This window comes from Symphalangus syndactylus, chromosome 19 (assembly GCF_028878055.3).
Source record: "Symphalangus syndactylus isolate Jambi chromosome 19, NHGRI_mSymSyn1-v2.1_pri, whole genome shotgun sequence".
NCBI lineage: Eukaryota > Metazoa > Chordata > Mammalia > Primates > Hylobatidae > Symphalangus > Symphalangus syndactylus.
In genome coordinates, this window is record NC_072434.2 from 36,396,501 (window position 1) to 36,414,994 (window position 18,494).

The following is an 18,494-nucleotide window of genomic DNA, read 5'->3' on the forward strand; positions in this document are numbered from 1 at the left end:
AAATTAAGATTTGGAAAATATGAAGTGTTATAGTGTTATATTCATTTGTTATATCTCTACCTATTGCCATTATATTGTTAATTTTTTTATACAACACGATAAAGCTTTGTGATTACGTTTTAGCTAGTAAAAATGTAAAATTTTAATATTTCCATGTTTTCCAATATAACTTTTAGATTGTACTTGTGTCACAAAAAGAGGGATTAATCTGCTTGTAATAATTTCCATTGAAGTTGTAGAATACCCAACAGTTTTATATCCACAATGCCTAGATATTTTTTATGATGGACTAGGGTAAGTGAATACACTAGTTTTGAATTCTTAAAAGATATATGCAATTTGATTCTATTTTTTTTCTTTTACAGGTGTGAGCCATGCAATGGGAGGGAGAGGAGGAATAAATAGAGGAAATATTAATTAAATGGTCTGTAAACAATAACAACTGTGAATAAGATTATCAAATCTGTTTTAGTGTAATGATTGTCAAGTTTAAAAACATTTTTATATATAAACTGGTATACTCATGTCAATATTCTTTATTAATAAAATGTTTTTCAGTGTCAAAATTTATTATTCTTTTCTTCATTAGTTGACTCCTCCTTTGCTTATCAGTCTAAGGACAGTTGTACCAGACTTTGGATAAGGTCTGCCCAGAACGAGTAGTAATTGCTCTTGCTGTTCTACTAGGCACATCAATGTTATAATATTGATCTAAATGGAAGAGAAAACACTTTTTTAGTTAAAAAGAAAACAATGCCCAAACTAAAAAATAACTTATGTTGACTATTATGCCCAAAGACAGTGTTTATCATTTTAATAAATGTTGTTACTAATTAATTTGAACTTTATAACAAAAAGAAAAACAATTGCCTAGACTTTTCAACCTTTCAGCTTTTTTGATGTTTCAAAAGATTGACATTTCACCATCTTTTTGTAACAACAGGTTCAGCTCTCCTTTATGAAGTAAGCAATAAAGAGTAACCAAGTTTGAAAAATAATTTACTTGGGGTTATTCCTTTTAAAAAATACATGCCAATGTCATTCACATTATGGAATTACAGGCAGAATAACTTAGATTTCTGGGCATTTCAAAGAAAAGCATCCTGAGTAATATAATTTAATTAATAAAATTAGTTTCTCAGGAACTTCTTTCTGATCTTACAGACTCTGCAATGATGCAAATCATTATAACCTTGTGCCAAACAAGGTATCTGTTAAATGCCACAAATGATAGAAGTAAAATACTATCGTCAGTAGCAAGTTTACTCTAGTAATTGGATGTTTTATCGTAATCTCATGAAGGTTAGAGCAGAATTGAATTGCAGTGCCATCATTTTAATTGAAATTAAAGCAAAAGTCTTAACTCTTTTCCACAGCAATTAGAATAAGTATCGTAGTGTAACTTCTCACATTCAGTCATCATTGCAGCCAGCATTTTTACTTTACCTTCATACTTTCACAAATGATATCACCTCCTTGGGAAACTATTAGTTAATAACTTACCTTTAGAAAAGGCATAGTAATCATAGCCATCAGGTTTTCTGATGTTGGGCAGTGATATAGCTGAGGTGACCACATTTGGAAGTCCTCTCCACAGTATACTCACTTTAACTTCATTATGAAGGACACCTGTAGGTGGCATGTTTAATAAAAGATACCAGAGTAAAAGGCAATGTACTATCTTGGAAAGAGCCAGACATCTGAGTTTTAATCTCAGTTTTTGCCCTCTGATGTAGAACTATTGAGGGTTATAGATTGGTACATAATGTTCTTGGTAAGAAGTACTTGATAAATAGTATTGGTTATAACTAACAAATCTGAACAAACTGCTTTCCTTACCCACAAGGAAAAAGTATTGGTCTTTGGTTATTCACTAAGGCAAGTGGATGAGTTTTTCATCAGTAAGCTTAAATTATTAGAGCTGTTTGATCAGTATCTATATTTCATAAGCCTTACTGTTTAAGAAACTGTATTACATCTACTTATGTTTAAGGATTTTTTTAACACAATAAAAATGTTACCTTTGTCTTGGTAAGCCAGTCTGGCGGGTGAATAGTGAATTCTGACGGTGTGTGTTTGAGAAGGTCCTATAGCACGTTCAAAGCGACGTCTCCTAACCTGTGTCATTTCTCCATACACTGGATAATTTAGAGCAGGCCTTCTTCCAGGGCACTTCTGTACAGGTTCCTGTTTATAAATATACTGCTGAATGCTGCCACCTGTTATGTATTAGAATATCACATGGAAAATGAAAATTAATTTTAATACCCTCAGAAAAGGTGGAAAACAACTTTTACAATGTATAGGAAATAGTTTTGTTCTCATTTTTCATATAATATGTTGATATTAATAATGGCTATTAGTCAAGGGTATTATAAAAATAATTATTAAACCCTGAAATACTTGTTGAATGAATAGATGCAGCAAATTACATAGTTATATATTTAGTTTCAATTGAAAGTGACAAGTGCTCACTTTGGCAGCACATATACTAAAACTGGAATGATACAGAGGTTAGCATTGCCCCTGTGCAAGGATGACATGCATATTTGTGAGGCGAAAGTAAATGACATTCTATCAGTGACCTGAAAACTCAAATGAATTGTGATTTGCCTGTGAAGAAATCTAAATAAAAATTGAGGCCAATAAGAATACTACCCTCAATTTTGATTTTTTTCACTGAAAATATTTGATTTCAGCCATTAAAGATATCTTTTGACAGTAAATAATAAATGGAAATGCTGAGTGTAATTCTTTAAGTTTTGTAATCTTGCAAATTATGTAACACATACCTCTCTTGAAAAAATACACAGATTCAGGCCAGTTCTTGTATTTAGCTATTGAAAGCGCTGCCACTATTTGTCCAGTTAGTCCTCCAAATCCTTTGAAAATTGGTTTGGGGTACCCTGCATCTTTTATATCATTGGTAAAACGCCAGTACTGAGAATCCTGATAATTTAAAAGAGAAAATAATGTTATCAGCTTTGGGAAAAAATATTTGGAACTCATTTCTAGGTTTAAGTATAGAGAGAACGTGTTAACTTAGTTAAATGGTTGAATTTTGACCATTACTGTTATCAAACTGTTGAATTATGATTAAATTTTGATGATAGAGTATTTAAAAGTGGGGACACTTACATTGGAGGTTAAGGCGATATATGTTGTAATAAATAGTGCTGTTACAAATTATTATTAAATTTCTCTCACAAAGATATTTGTGTTACCTTAAAGAAGAAAGTTTTTCTTTCACAGTTGCACCTAGTAAAAACAGTATCAATGGGGGAAGGAATACCCCAAACTTCAGTAATTCTGCGAGCTGGAGATGGTGGACTGAATGGGCTTAGCATCCAGAAATAATGACCTAAAATTTAAGGAAAGACATCAGCCTACAAGCTGAATGCTAAACCTATCACAAAAGAAACCAAAATGAAAAAATACATAGTTTTCTTATGCATTGTATGACTGGAAGTTTAGTCAGATACAAAAGGTAGTATTTGAACATTTCTGAGAGCAGGTATTCCCCAAGTCCGAAATTTAGCATAACCTTTGAGATACTTTAGTTTTCTAGTTTCTTTAGAAAGAGCCTATTGGTTGGGCCAGGTGCGGTGGCTCACACCTGTAATCCAGCACTTTGGGAGGTCAAGGCAGGTAGATGGCTTGGGCCCAGGAGTTTGAGACCAGTGTGGGCACCATGACAAAACCCTGTCTCTACAAAAAAAATACAAAAATTAGCCAGGCATGGTGGTGCACACCTGTAGTCCCAGCTACTCAGGTGGCTGAGACAGGAGGATCGCCTGGGCCCAGGAGATCGAGCCTGCATTGAGCCGTGATTGTGCCACTCTACTCCAGCCTGGGTGACAGAGGGAGATCCTGTCTCAAAAAAGCCTTTTGGCTTTGTGACTTACAGTCACTATCTCTTTAGATCTCAATTTCTTTATCTCTTAGAACTAACGAATTATAATTTAATGACTAACATCTTTTTAGCCTCTACTGTACAAAAAGGAATTGTTTTCAGATTTAATCTAAATATGTGTCAAGACTGGACTAGCAGAGTACAGCAGAGAATTAACACGAAATAACTTTTCTTCTGTTACTCTCTGACAGAGTGTAACACTTGAACACATCACAATTGAGATGTTATTTTCAAATAAAGCAGCGAACGTGCATGCTGGTGTCATTTCATTTGGTATGAAATTAAAATTGTATTTTATTTTATTTTTTAAATTTTAACTCCCCCCACCCTCAAAAAAAAATTTGAACTACGTTTTAAATCTCAGTAGGAAATAACCTCAGTAGTATCAGTTCAGTGTCTTGGTTTTGTTTTGTTACTTTGTCTAATTTTCTTAATCCAATATTTCTGTTATTACTCTCGGATTCTCCTGTGAGGTGTGCTTATCAATCAGATTCCCCTACAGAAAACAACCTAAACTAGCACTCTTCCGTGGCTTTGGTTTTCATAAATGCCAAAACAGAATGATGAGAAGAAAAATAAATGTGTACATCGCTCACCTCGGAATGCAACTAATGTCCCATTGCGCAAAGTAGTCAGTCCATCTACTGGCTTACCATTGCATATATTGGTCTCATCTAAAGAAATTAACAAAAACAAGACAAATATAGAACAGAATGAGAAAAGTGTGTATGTTTTTTTCAAGTCTTTCCACATGGTTCTATTTCCTGTTTACCTTTTCTAAGATCTTGAAGGACACAGTTTGACCTGTTTGCGTGGTTATATACTTGATAATTCCATTTTACTTAAAGATGCTACTCTTCAAAAGTATTATATGAAATAAATTATTATGAATTGGAATGGGCCAGGTTACCTTGATTGTCATGTAAACTAGACATTTTTGGATATATGAACTCAATGTGAAATTGCATCTTTCAGTTCTGATTGCCTTCCCTTTGGGTTAGTTTGGAAAATGATACTACAGATTTTTGCTTTGCATTGTACTTTTAAGAATAGACTCCCAACTAAATTTTTTTGACGTTCTATATACCATCTCTGCTGCTTACAGACACACATGCTAAATTCCCAACCCTAAATTATTACTTAATTTTCTAGAGAATGAAAAAGCTTACTGTAATTACACCTTTGCTTACCTACAGGGAAGCTGTAAAACTTCACGAGTTAACAAGGTCAGGTAATATATCTCAGTCAAGTGATACTAAACCAAGGCATTCTGGTTCAGATAGATGTAAACTAACATTACCAGCTTTAAGAATGAAAATAACTGATTCTTAATACCGGAAAGCATGGGATTGATGATAATGCCTTGATTGGGTACTCTCGGTAAGTAATCCATGTCGGGAGTAACTTCAGGCATGAACACATGGGGCCTGGGAAGCACATGAGGTGTTTCTCCTTCAGCACCGCCTGCATCTTCATTCTTTGGATTTACTTCAACTAGTTTGGAGTTTGGAGTTTGGTTAGGTCTGGTGGTGGTCTGGAGCATGGCTTCTGCTACTCTTGTGGTAGGGTTCAATTCTGGCATTGTTGATGTTGTCTTGCGGGGAGTTGGTGTTGTCTTTGGTTTTCTCACTCTAGGCGTTGTTTTTGGCTTTTTGGTAGAAGTGGGTTTTTTGGGTGCTTTGGTTGGCTTTTGAGGTTTAGGAGTTGTCGCTTTAGAATTAGTAGCTCTGTCTTTTGGTTTAGCTGTTTCTTCAGGTTTGTTCATAATCTCAGTTGTAGTAATTGTCTTTTTTGTTGTAGTAGTTACTTTGGGTGCAAGAGTAGTTTTAAGAGTCCTAATTTTGAATGTTGTGGTATCTTGAGTTGTGGTAGATGTTACTTGTGTGGTCGTAGTTGTTATTTTGGATTCGGTAGTTTTTTCTGTTGTAGTTGCTGTCTCTTTTGTCATCTTAGGTGCAGCAGTTGTAGTTTCAGGTGTAGTACGTATGTCTCTTTCTGTTGTCTTGTCTTTAGCTATTGTAGTCATTTCAGGTTTAATCACTGCAGGAGTCTTAGTTGTAGGTACACCAGGTTCCTTGGGACTGTTTTCAAGAGTCTTTGGTGTGGGTTCAGCAGAAAGCTCAGGAGTTGATTCATCAGGGCTTTTGTGGCTAGTGGGAGGCTCCTTGGTGGTAGTTGGAGTAGAGACCTCTGAAGTGGTTGGAGGAGGTGTCTCAGGAGTAGTTGGAGCAGGCTTCTTGGGGGTAGTGGGTTTAGGCTCCTTGGGGGTAGTTGGAGCAGTCTCCTTAGGGGTAGTTGGAGCGGGCTTGTCAGAGGTGGTGGATGTGGGCTCCTTGGTGGTGGTGGGTGCAAGCTCCTTGGGGGCAGGCTTCTTGGGAGTAGTGGGTGCAGGTTCCTCGAGGGTAGTTGGAGGAGTCCCCTTAGGGGTAGTTGGAGCAGTCTCCTTAGGGGTAGTTGGAGCAGTCTCCTTAGGGGTAGTAGGAGCAGGCTCCTTAGGGGTAGTTGGAACAGGCTCCTTAGGGATGGTGGGAGCCGGTGCCTTGGGAGTGGTGGGAGCGGGTTCCTCAGGGGTGGTGGGTGCGGGCTCCTCAGGGGTGGTGGGTGCGGGCTCCTCAGGGGTGGTGGGTGAGGGCTCCTCAGGGGTGGTGGGTGCAGGCTCCTCAGGGGTGGTGGGTGCGAGCTTCTTGGGGGTGGTGGGTGTGAGCTTCTTGGGGGTGGTGGGTGCAGGCTCCTTGGGGGTGGTGGGTGCGAGCTTCTTGGGAGTGGTGGGTGCAGGCTCCTTGGGAGTGGTGGGTGCAGGCTCCTTGGGGGTGGTGGGTGAAGGCTCCTTGGGGGTGGTGGGTGAAGGCTCCTTGGGAGTAGTGGGTGAAGGCTCCTTGGTGGTGGTGGGTGAAAGTTCCTTGGGAGTAGTGGGTAAAGGCTCCTTGGGGGTAGTTGGTGCAGGCTTTTTGGGAGTAGTGGGTGCAGGCTTCTTGGTGGTGGTGGGTACAGGCTCCTTGGGGGTAGTTGGGGCAGGCTCCTTGGGAGTAGTGGGTGCAGACTTGGTGGTGGTGGGTGCAGGCTCTTTGGGAGTGGTAGATGCAGGCTCCTTGGGAGTGGTGGGTGCAGGCTCCTTGGGAGTGGTGGGTGCAGGCTCCTTGGGGGTGGTTGGGGCAGGCTCCTTGGGAGTAGTGGGTGCAGACTTGGTGGTGGTGGGTGCAGGCTCTTTGGGAGTGGTAGATGCAGGCTCCTTGGGAGTGGTGGGTGCAGGCTCCTTGGGAGTGGTGGGTGCAGGCTCCTTGGGGGTGGTTGGGGCAGGCTCCTTGGGAGTAGTGGGTGCAGACTTGGTGGTGGTGGATGCAGGCTCCTTGGGAGTGGTGGGTGAAGGCTCCTTGGGAGTGGTGGGTGCAGGATCCTTGGGAGTGGTGGGTGCAGACTTGGTTGTGGTGGGTACAGGCAATTTGGGCGTGGTAGATGTAGGCTCCTTGGGAGTGGTGGGCGTGGGTTCCTTGGGAGTGGTGAAAGCAGGGCCTTTGGTTGTAGTTTCAGCTTTGGGTGTAGGTTTAGCCGGCACTTTAGATGTAGGTGCTAAATCTTTAGCAGATGTTTTCTCTACACTTTGTGTCTCTTTAGCAGAAGTAGTCTCTTTTCCATCAGTTGAAGTCTGTTTATTTGTTGTAGTAGTTTCTTTAGTTTCAACTGTTGTCTCTTTATTCGCTGTCAAAGACATCTCTTTAGATGTATCAGAATTAGGTGGAAGACTGGGTCTGGGATTTATTGGTTTTGCTGTTGTGATCTTGGGAGATGTGGTGACTTTATTGTTTTGGGTGGTAGACATGTCAGGAGTTGTGACCTTGAAGTCACCATTGTCCAATCCACTTCCAGCTTCATCTACAACTGGTGGTTTGGGGGTAGGTTTCTTTTTAGTTCTGTTCTTCTTGTTATCTTTTACTGGAGAGAAAATATACATCTTGTTATTTTAGATTTTTTTTTCTTTAATAGTGACATAAAGATCCCATCTTTATCATTGACTAGTTGTGTGTTTCTAAGCAAATTGCTAACCTCTACTATGTCCTTTAATTTGTTGTAAAAAGGCAAATACTCAACCTATCTTATGGGGCTGTTTTAGGGAATAAATGAGATGAGGGATGAAAAAGCACAAATTAAACTCTATACAATTAATACATGGAAGTCAGTGGCAAGTTCGAAATTACCAACACGATAAATAACTCTAAATCATCTGTTTATATTAATGTTCTTTACCCCCCACTTTTTGTACTCTTATTCTTCAGTGCCCAGTGTCCCTTCCTTCCTCCTGGAAACCTAGTACTACCACCTTGCTGCACCAATTATCTCAGAAGCCTCTACAGCTACCTCTGAGCAATCTGCCCCAGTCACCCCCACAGTCCCTGCTGAGCCTTGTTCCCATACATAGGGCTATTAGCCACTCCTTTTCTTCTGCACAGCTAAACTTGCAAGTCCCAGGGGACATAAGGAGGAGCTTAGGGTGCGATGGCAGCAAAAAGACAGTATTTATCAAGGCTTTCCCATAGCAGCTGCCCCACATGTGAACTACAAAGCCCAAGGGTGGCTTCATGCACAATTTTCTGGGTGACTAAAAGATTAAATATCTGGCTATTTATTTAGAGAGAATGCTTTGGAGGAAATCACAACCACTTAGAGTTCTTTAAAACTCCCTTATCCAAAAATCCAGTATTTCCTGGAGAAAGAATATATATTTAGAACCAGAACTTCAGGAAATAATAAACAGCAAAGGAGATCTTTTTTCAGGCAATAATAGCCTATTCTGTAGCACAGTCTCTACTAGAGAAAAATCAGCCAGATATAATATATAAGTTACTAGGAAAATAAAGAGGATTTGTAAAATATGGATAATATTTTTTCCACAGAGGTTTGTAAGAATTTAGTGAGTTAATACTTGTAAAACACTTAGAACAATAGTATATAAATATTTGTTAAAATAAAGCTGGGGAAGGGAAAATGAAAACGCAAGGAAGACGAAGGGGAAGAAGCAAAATGATGTCAAGTAAACAAGGACAATAGAAAGCCATCAATAATCATCTCTGGTGCCATCTTGTGGTTCCACAGTCCTGCTACAGCGTCTTCTTATCCTTTGCTTTTAGAGTGGCTTCTTAGCCGCTTGGCACTAATTTCCTGTAGGAAGTATTCATTTGGTACTTTCTAAGATAATATTTATAAAGTTATATTCCCCCCCATATTGAGATGTCCTCATTCTACCAACACGCATTACTTTTAAATATAATAATTGTTAATATGGCATTGATACAGTCTTTGATCTTTATCAATGCTCAAACCTTTGAGTTTCTTCTGTAATTCTCTATTAGCAGCTGAATTTTTGGAAGACTTGATTTTCCGAATTGTTGAAGAAGAAGAGGAAGAGGAGGAGGAGGAGGAGGACTCTTGATTTTCAGAAACAGAATGTTCTATAAATCAAATAGAAAGTTTGATCACACCAACTGTGATTTAAAACAAAAAAGAACCACCAGTATAAATACAGCAAGAAGTGCTATTTACTAGTCTACAAGTATCTGGATTTTGCTTTTATTAGTAATATGACCAACTGCCTTTTAATCTGTCAGTTAAAAGCAAGGCACCTTGGCTTATCACAGATACTAGCAATATTACTAGTATCTCTCAACTTTCCCATTTCCTCCAAAACACAGAATCCAATTATTCTGCAAAGAAAATCATGGGGTGGTTTTTGTTTTTTCATAGTAAGATTTGCCAGTTCTGATTTGTTTTAACCCAGACTCATGCTGGTTTGATAAATACAGAAAGAGCTGAGAGTTTATACTTTGTCTTAAACTTTACTTAAAAGCAAAGTCTAAAACCTTCAAGTGTAATGAGCCTCATGATTCCTAAGATTACCCTGTTCTCTGAGAATGGGCTTAGATAAGCAGTCACCTACAAGTTACTTCATCTAAGAAAGCTCCTTTGATTATATCTGTCGTCTTCCTACCTTCTGTTATTTCCTCTGATTCTACAACTTTCTTAGTCTTCTTCTTGTTTGGTGGTTTGGGTGAACGTTTGGTTGTTGATTTGGTGGTTTGAGATGATCTTGAAGGTGGTGGTGCTTTCTTTGAAGATGGTGGTGATGTGGGATTATGCACTGAGGCCAAGCAAGACAAGTCAGTTAACATCTTGTTTATGTTCATCAGCAGCTCTAACTGTGAAAAGCACGGATGCATCTAGCTTCAAGAGTAGATGCTGGTGACAGCCAGTGCAGGCAGGCTCCAGCCCAACACGAATGACTCCATTTAACTCTAAGGATGCATTGCTATAAAATACTGGTTCTCAAATTGTTGTAAGTTATGACAGGCAGCAAAGTCTCAGGAATCAGAAGACCTGAATTCCAGTCCTAGGCCTGCGAGCCTCTACCATTGTGACCTTAGGCAAATAATTCTCTTGAACTTCATTTTCTTGTCTACAAACTAAGATGTTTATTCAAGATGATTTGTGAAGGTCTTTGCCTTCAGAATTTTTTTTCTGTTTTAGTATTCACTTTTTTCTGCTTTAATATTCATTTAAATTAAATGATGCCAATTTGCCTTTTGTTCTTTTTTTAATTACAAAAGTTCTACATGAATATTCTTGTGAAAAGTTCACACCTTCACATTATGCTTTTCCTCAAAATGTCCTGCCCTTCCCAAAGATACAACTGTTAATGGTTTGGTGTGTATCTTTTTAACCTTTTAGTCCCCTTCCCTCTTCTGCTTCTCAGTCTAGAAGAGAAAACATGGAACTTCTTTTTTCTGTTTTTTTTTTTTTTTTTTAATCATTAGGAACAAGAAGAGGGACTAATGAAGGATAAGAAAACAGTGTTGGGGACTCTCTGGGTACAGAAGGGTTGTGATAAATCATGCTGCTCCCAGCGACATCACCCCAGAACCCTACTGCCATAGTCTCCATGAACTGGCCACTGCACTTCCTGTTTCTCCTCCTACCCAGCAAAAACATCAAGAATCTTAATGTGAGAAACAGATCTGCCATGTACTAGCTATGCTCTTGGCCAAAACGGTTAACCTCTTGGACTCTGTTTTCTCTTTCACATTTGGAGGCACTTGGATGGCTGGGATTCCTTCAATTCTTGAAATATTATGATTTCTAGATATATAGACACCTGTAAGTAGTATCTATACTGAAACAACTAGGTGGTGAATCTCAAGATAGTTTGGTTATTATACTTAAAAAATAAAGTATTGAGGTTCTGAGTAGTTTTATTATTTTAAGTTGGGACCCTGACTATCTTACGAATTCTGTAAAGAAAGTTGGCCAGCATTGCCTTCATCTTTTTTTTCAGAGTTCTACCTAAACTTTAGGTAATCTGACCAAACATTTCATAACATGAAGTATTATCTTTATCAAAATATTCTCTCAATATCTCATCACTTTCTAACCATCTTCACTCCCTACATATCCTCTGCCCAAAACAAATTCTTAGCTTTCTTGTCTCACAGCCAAAACAATTAGGGTAATGAGTAAATATGTGTCACTCATCATGGGGCCTGCTAAAAGCTGCAGGAAGGGTGAGCTCTGAGTTTTTTATTACAAGGGTGTTGTCTTCATTATTTTTGGAATGTTTTCCTATGAAAACATTGAACGGCTAAGAAACATCTCTCAATTCTGCTGATTAACAGTTTTCCACTCTTTCTTCACTGTTCTAAAGAAGCAGGAAGTGCAGGCTTGTTTAAATAAAATGATAAGATTGATTATGCAAGCAAAGCTTATTTTCACTTTTACCTCCACAAATATTCTTGTTTTAACGAAGTAGAATTTAAGAACAACCATTTGGTAAAGGAAAGTAATCCAGTATTCAAGTATATTTTAAAAATCTTTTTCTGTAAAATCTGGAGCCTTTTGTTATACTCTAGCGTAGTCCTTCAAGAACTATAAATAGAGAAGATGATTTTAAGATGGGAATATCCCTTATTATTGACTACCATGCACTTGCATTGGAATAGAGAATGCTGAGGAGACTGCAGAAATGGGAAGGAACATGACAGTTAACAACGTGTTAGGTAGATTTGCCTGTAAATTTAATGGCTTAAACTAATTCATAAATTTACTTGTTTAGGGAAGCTGAAAGTGTTGCTTGTGTCCTTAAATATATACTCAAACACTGAAGCCAAAAGCACAGATAGCTCAAAGGATAGTTGAGTTTGTGAAGTCAGCAACGGTGAGACAAGAAATCATCAAGCGAGTTGATTACTGTTGATTTAACCTGAAATTGAACCATATCTGAAGAAAAAAAAAGACATGTACATTCAGCCTCATCCTCTATGTTCCCCCTCTGGCAACATCTTGTACTCTTGGAGCCTGGCTGAGCCTGGGGGTTCTGCTGTCGGAAGGCGGTTTTCTTCTTTAATTCATCTCCACGAAACAAAATTATTATGAAATAGCTTATATGTTAGTAAAATCAAGGCCTAAGATGGACTGCGTGTTGGACATTATCAGTGATGCTAAGGTAGGTGCGCAGATCTGGCTGTACTGAGAAGCATTAGTTGGTACTGTGATGCTTACCTTCTGCACAGAAACTCTCATAATCAGGACAGCACTTGTCATACTTCTTACACTGGGCGTCGCAGTCACACTCCCTCCCTCTCTCGAAGGACTCAAAGCAGCGGCCTTTACAGGAAAGCTCTACCCAGAGCAAAAGAAGAAGTTACAGATTATTAATTGTGAAGCCAGGCCCGTGTATTTGACAGCCATTTCCCACCTTAGACTTGACTAGGTTTCCAAAAGTTCATTTCTAAGTCTTTTATTTGAAATTTGGAGTGCATCATCCAGGAAAAATTAGATGGTATCCCAGATGGAGACAGCCCAAGTCAAAAAAGAAATATGGTGACTGAGGGCAACTCCTCTTGCCCTTCAAGACTCCAAGAGACATCCCGATGCTGCCTGAGTTATTTACATGTATGGACAATGAAAAATTGGGAAATGTCTACATAGTGAGATAGGCTTCACATGAAATCTCTTCATCCTTCTCCTCTTCACACACTGCTTTGTAATAGATTCACAGTAATTGAATGTACAGATCTCAGCAATATATTCCATATAAATATATATGTATATATATTCCACATAAATGGGCCACTTTTGAGGCTTAAAAATCATTTGTAATGTAGAGGCCCTTATTATGACAAACTGGGAAAGGTGTATAGTTGAAAGCTTTCAGCCTAATCTTACAGTGTGGACTATGTTAGGGAGGACTACTCATTCAAAAACTGAAAATTTAAAAAGCCTTGGTTAGAGTTAACAGGGACTTACCAAGGCCTATTTGAAATAATTACCTATCCAATACATAAATTGTACAATATATTCCTCAACTTCACATTCAAATTCTAAAGCAAATATACCTTTCAAATAATTTTAATTACAATTTTCTTAAATTGAATAGGAAATGTTTCTGTGTTGATAACAAAATGGCCCAAAATATATTCAAGTGAAACACCACTCATAATTTAAAATTCAGACCTTCAAGTTTTAACTGAAATTCATCATTAAACACTAGCACTTTAAAGTGCCTTTTCCAGGTACTTTAGAAACCTGTTAACATCAAAAAGTCCAATGGTAGACAAGATTATTCCATGCTCATGTATTCTTTTGATGAAACTGTTGAAAGGCCTCATTACTAGTCGACGACATCTCTGATTGTAAATAATTACTCCTTACTATTTACTTAATGACTGCTGACTTACAGTATCTTCTCTATTTAAAATAAGACATTTTACTTGGAACTAGTCAATAACCTTGTGCAAGTGACAGATTTCCAGGGTCCCCTTACCCTCCCCAATAATCACAAGCTTTGACACCATCCTTAGGTACAATGTGCTGCAACATTTATGCAAGTGAAGGAAAGTCACTTAAGCAAAGGAAGTGATACAGTGGAAAAACAGCACTGCAAGCGGGTGCAAGGGGAGGCTCAGTCTCACAGCACTGCACGAGGGTGCAAGGGGGGACTCACAGACTCGCAGTGTTGCTTGACAGAGGAGACACCCGATCTCAGGACTTACCCACAGTGCAGACTCTCTTGAAATCAGGACAGCACTCCATGTAGTGTTGACAGTTATAATCACAGTTGCAGGTGGCATCTCTAGAATACCCTTCCCCACATCTCCCTGCACAGCTTGATAAATCTAAAATTATACAATACTGGCGTAAATATGGCCAAACCACTTTATAGAAAGGGAGCTATCTAACGAGCGGGACAAAGCCAATTGGTGAGAGAGAATTTTATTGATCGAGAAGGTGTTGGAATGATGTTAGCAATAGGCCCGGCTGATATTTGGCTGATGTCTTAGATGATCTCAATTATGTCACTTTATTCTTCACTAGACTGAGATGATAAACACATTTTTGAAAACAAGGCAAAGTAATGGCTTTGCCTAAAGAGGGTGATACTCCTAAGGAAGAGGTGGCAGCTACAGCTACTACCGGTGCTGTGGTTTTGATGATTAGCAGTTGCCATTTATTGAGCTTCTCTATTCCAGGTACATTATCTCTAATGCTTATGAAAATGTTTCCAGGATTTAGTAGCCCTTTTTTAGAGATAAGAAAGCTGAAACACAGAAATTTTGACAACTTGCTCATTATCACACAGCTAGTTAATAGTTCCAGTATATTTGCATCATAGGTTAATTAATACCTCCCAATTATTTGTAGTGAACTCTTTTACTCTTAATTGTCCTAATTTAGATAATACATTTTATGGTCACCCTAAGTAAACAATCCATTCAGAATTTGAACTCTCATATATTTTATTTGAAGCCTGAGATTTTTCCACCTGTCGCTTTGCCTCCCATTCCTGACGATAAGTTTAAAGCAAGCTGGTTGCACCAGCACAAACTTTACTGAGCTTTTTCTTCCTTAATTGGTGGGGATAACTGGATTTTTAAAATGTCAGGGGAGCCAGATGCTTACAACCACTGCTAAAGTGAGAACCCTTAAAATAACTGGGCATAACTATAAAGGTCATGAACAGAGGTTTTCCAGGCAACAAATAAGCACACAATAACAAAAGCATACTCAGTCTCAAATATTTTTTAAAAGTCATTTGGAAAACACCACCTTAAAACCCTCCCTGAGAAATGACTGCAGAAATGTGACAATGGAATCCATCTCTGGAATAGAAATTGGCAGGTGCAATGTCCTAAATCTACAAAGGAATGTTGAAACACACTGAAAACAAATCTTAAAAGAATAGAGTCCAGGAATGCCAAAGTCTGAATATGCAAATAAAACAGTAAATTGTAGGACAACTTTCAGAACTTTTTGCGTACATAAGTGCATAATGCATACAAAAATGTATATATAGTGTATGTATATAAATACATATATTATATATAAAGAAAAAAGAGAATGAGAAGAGGTTGAGAAAGCAAGAGAAGCAGACAAGACAGTATCAAGAAATTGTTCTTTTATAGTTGGCAGATTTCTGAAATAAGAAATCATCTGTAATCCCAGCACTTTGGGAGGCTGAGGCGGGCGGATCACCTGAGGTTAGGTGAGACCAGCCTGACCAACATGGTGAAAACCTGTCTTTAATAAAAATACAAAAATGAACCCGGCATGGTGGCACGGGCCTGTAATCCCAGCTAATCGGGAGGCTGAGACAGGAGAATTGCTTGAACCCAGTAGGTGGCGGTTGCAGTGAGCCAAGATCGTGCCACTGCACTCCAGACTGGGAGACAAAGCAAGACCCTGTCTCAAAAAAAAAAAAAGGAAATCATCCTTACAGGAAAAGCTTATTTTCATAGATTAGGTGGTGTCTGTCTTACTTTTATTGCTACTAATTGTAACCATTAATTTTATTTATTTATTTATTTATTTTCGAGACAGAGTCTCACTCTGCTGCCCAGGCTGGAGTGCCATGATGCAAGTTCAGCTCACTGCAACCTCCACCTCCTGGATTCAAGATATCCTCCTGCCTCAGCCTCCGAATAGCTGGGATTACGGGCACACGCTACCACACCTGGCTAATTTTTTGTATTTTGTATAGAGACAAGATTTTGCCATGTTGCCCAGGCTGCTCTTGAACTCTTGACCTCAGGTGATCTGTCTCCCTAGGCCTCCCAGAGTGCTGGGATTACAGGTGGGAGCCACCACACCCAGCTCCATTAATTTTAATTTCCTTTATTTAATGAAAATTAAAATTAAAGTAACACTGTTTTAGTGAACAACCAATTGTATTATAGAGGAAAAGGCAGTTTAGAAAGTGCCCCCAGTGTTGTGAACCTTGTCATATTGTTATGAGAAAGCCGAAGGGTCTGGAGATACTGGAGTAGTCATCATTCTTATTGAATATTCACATTTGCTTTCATGTGTTTTCCTGTCTTTTCTTATCTAAACAATTCTGCAACTTATGCCTATGCAGACAGTTACCACTCATGTTCAGGTTTCATAAGAATCTCATATTTTACTGGAAATGTTTACTTTAGAAACATAATTTCATCATAACTGTCACGAATCTTGATTTTTATTCTCTCAGATTTTGCTTATCAAAGGGGAACAAAAGGAAAAGAAAAGAAAAGAAAAGAAAAATCCAAAGCTTGGCATCGTTACTATTAATCCACCTAGACGGCATGCTAGCATCTTTCACTAATGTGATTACACGGAATGTACTTTAACAGTCTCTAAAAATGAGTAACAAGAACTATTCATCCAGGACCTGTTTTGGGAGAACTGTGAACAGTTTAATGTTATAATACAAAACGACAGTCACATCTGTATATGTCCATACCTGGATAAATAGTTCGTGTAAGAAAAAGAGAACATTTTCAATACTAATAAAATGCCATTTGAAACACTATAGTTTATTATAATATGGTATCTATGTCTAAATGATGCCAAAGTAAGTTATTTATCAATAATTTATTTGATTTAAAAGACCAAATTGTTCAACATATAGGCAAAAATTACATGTTACCTAAATATTATTCTTTGTAGTTATTTTTATGTTACTATATAGCTCCAGCATAATTTTATGATGAACTGTCTGCATTTTTTAAACTTTTGGGAGAACCATATAAATAACAAGTACCAAAATTATTCTTTACACAAGCTCAAAACTCTCAAAAGCAGAAAAAGATGAGAATTCCAAAGCACTTACAAACAGACTACATGTTATATATTATTTTAAGGTTGTATGATACATTAAACTCAAACAAATATAAATTTTTAGAAATATATTTCTGTTGTTATAAAAATCAAGACTGAATGATTAGCAATAGTTGTTAAATAAAAGTATGTTCGATGGTTAAGCTACCTTGAGAAGAAACTTGCTGAATCACGAAAACAGACAGCAGCAACAACAGGTAAATGGGAAGTGTTTTCCACGCCATGGTTGTTTCCAGGTACCATAGGTACCCTTGCTGAAAATAAAATAAAAGTATCAGAAAACTGCTCTTTCATCTCACCACTAACTTAGGCTTGCATTATACACGTTTCAGTAACTTTAAAAATGTAACTTAATAATAAAACCATCCCATTCTTGAAACAAGACTTTAAATCAGCTTTAATTTTATAGAAAATATTTGACCATTAGACTTAATCTTATGCAGAACAAATCAAGTCACCCTCAGCCACATTATTGACAGTTTTAATACTTAAGAAATCTCCAACATAGAATAGACTTATCTGAAAACTCTAGCCAAAGTATGGCATGTACTTAACAGTGCAAGGTTAAAATTTTATCTTAAGGAAAATAATAACCTGTGTCACTGAAATGTAATTTAATAAGCATCATGGAGTTACCGTTCCAACTTTTCCTTAATTCTCAATATAAATTCAGAGGCTTCCAACAGGTGTATTGCATAAATATAATCCTTTTCAAAAATTTCCAACTACTATCTTTATACATTTTTTTTAAACACCTCTAATGAAAACACATTTAATTCCATGAAGCAAGTTAACTCTGACACTTACCTGTAAAGGATAGATGAGTTTATCCCATGTCCTGGGAGTCTTATATATCAGTGCAAATATAGTGGGATGAACCAATTAGTCCAAAGGTTAGACAAAATCAACAGTGACAACCTATGAAATCAAACTTTCCTCATTTATTGGAAAAGGGCCCAGACGACTAGACTTAGGCAACATCTGGAAAACACTTCCATTAAGCAAAATGACTACTACAAAATAAATTTAGATGTATTGGCCAGAGCACATTTCTAATTTCTAAGTGAAGTGAACAAATTGTCCTGAGATGGTAAATAGCTCTGGCAGACTTTGACTAGTATATTGAAGCAGCAACTTTAAAATATTCACATACTGGTATCATTTATTTCTTCTGCTTTCCAGGTAAATCTAGCAAAGGTAGCTTTGAAATTTACCTAGTGTTAGCTTGTGGCATACGTTTTATATACTTACACCATTATATCAAATGTACATTTCTTGAGTAGTTTCATTTTCTCTGAGCACAGAAAACACTCTCAGTTACCTACAGGTAGATTATTGACACTGTGGATTTTCTAGCTTCCTTTATCATCTTAAAAACTTGCTTAAAAACTGTATTGATATTTTCCTTAGATCCTTCCTTTAAGATAAGCATGTTTGGAAAAGG

General features: G+C 37.7%; 2 protein-coding genes and 1 non-coding gene across 8 annotated transcripts in view; 2 read left to right on the forward strand and 1 right to left on the reverse strand.

The window, feature by feature from the left end:
- The window catches only part of TPR (translocated promoter region, nuclear basket protein), a 68,920-nt gene extending 68,354 nt beyond the window's left edge, over window positions 1-566 (forward strand). For both annotated transcript variants that reach the window (XM_055234976.2, XM_055234977.2), the window contains exon 52: window positions 366-566. In XM_055234976.2, coding sequence (XP_055090951.1) covers window positions 366-421 — 56 coding nt within the window. In that variant the 3' untranslated portion in view covers window positions 422-566. The remainder of the gene's footprint in view (window positions 1-365) is intronic.
- Window positions 519-17,274, reverse strand: PRG4 (proteoglycan 4). 5 transcript variants are annotated; one of them, XM_055234978.2, is made up of 12 exons: window positions 17,199-17,274; window positions 13,948-14,070; window positions 12,455-12,574; window positions 9,894-10,043; window positions 9,229-9,357; window positions 5,249-7,843; window positions 4,510-4,587; window positions 3,225-3,361; window positions 2,793-2,949; window positions 2,022-2,219; window positions 1,504-1,629; window positions 519-711 (listed from the first exon to the last, which is right to left on the reverse strand). In XM_055234978.2, the coding sequence occupies exons 1-12, from the start codon at window positions 17,272-17,274 to the stop codon at window positions 614-616; spliced, it is 3,987 nt and encodes a 1,328-aa protein (XP_055090953.1). In that variant the 3' UTR covers window positions 519-613. The 5 variants fall into 5 exon arrangements, with proteins under 5 accessions (XP_055090953.1, XP_063469825.1, XP_055090954.1 ...); XM_063613755.1 differs by lacking the exon at window positions 13,948-14,070; XM_055234979.2 differs by lacking the exon at window positions 9,229-9,357.
- Window positions 2,468-2,571, forward strand: LOC129459035 (U6 spliceosomal RNA). Its single transcript, XR_008649851.1, has one exon. It is a non-coding gene; the product is annotated as a U6 spliceosomal RNA (small nuclear RNA).
- Window positions 17,275-18,494: the final 1,220 nt, after the last annotated feature.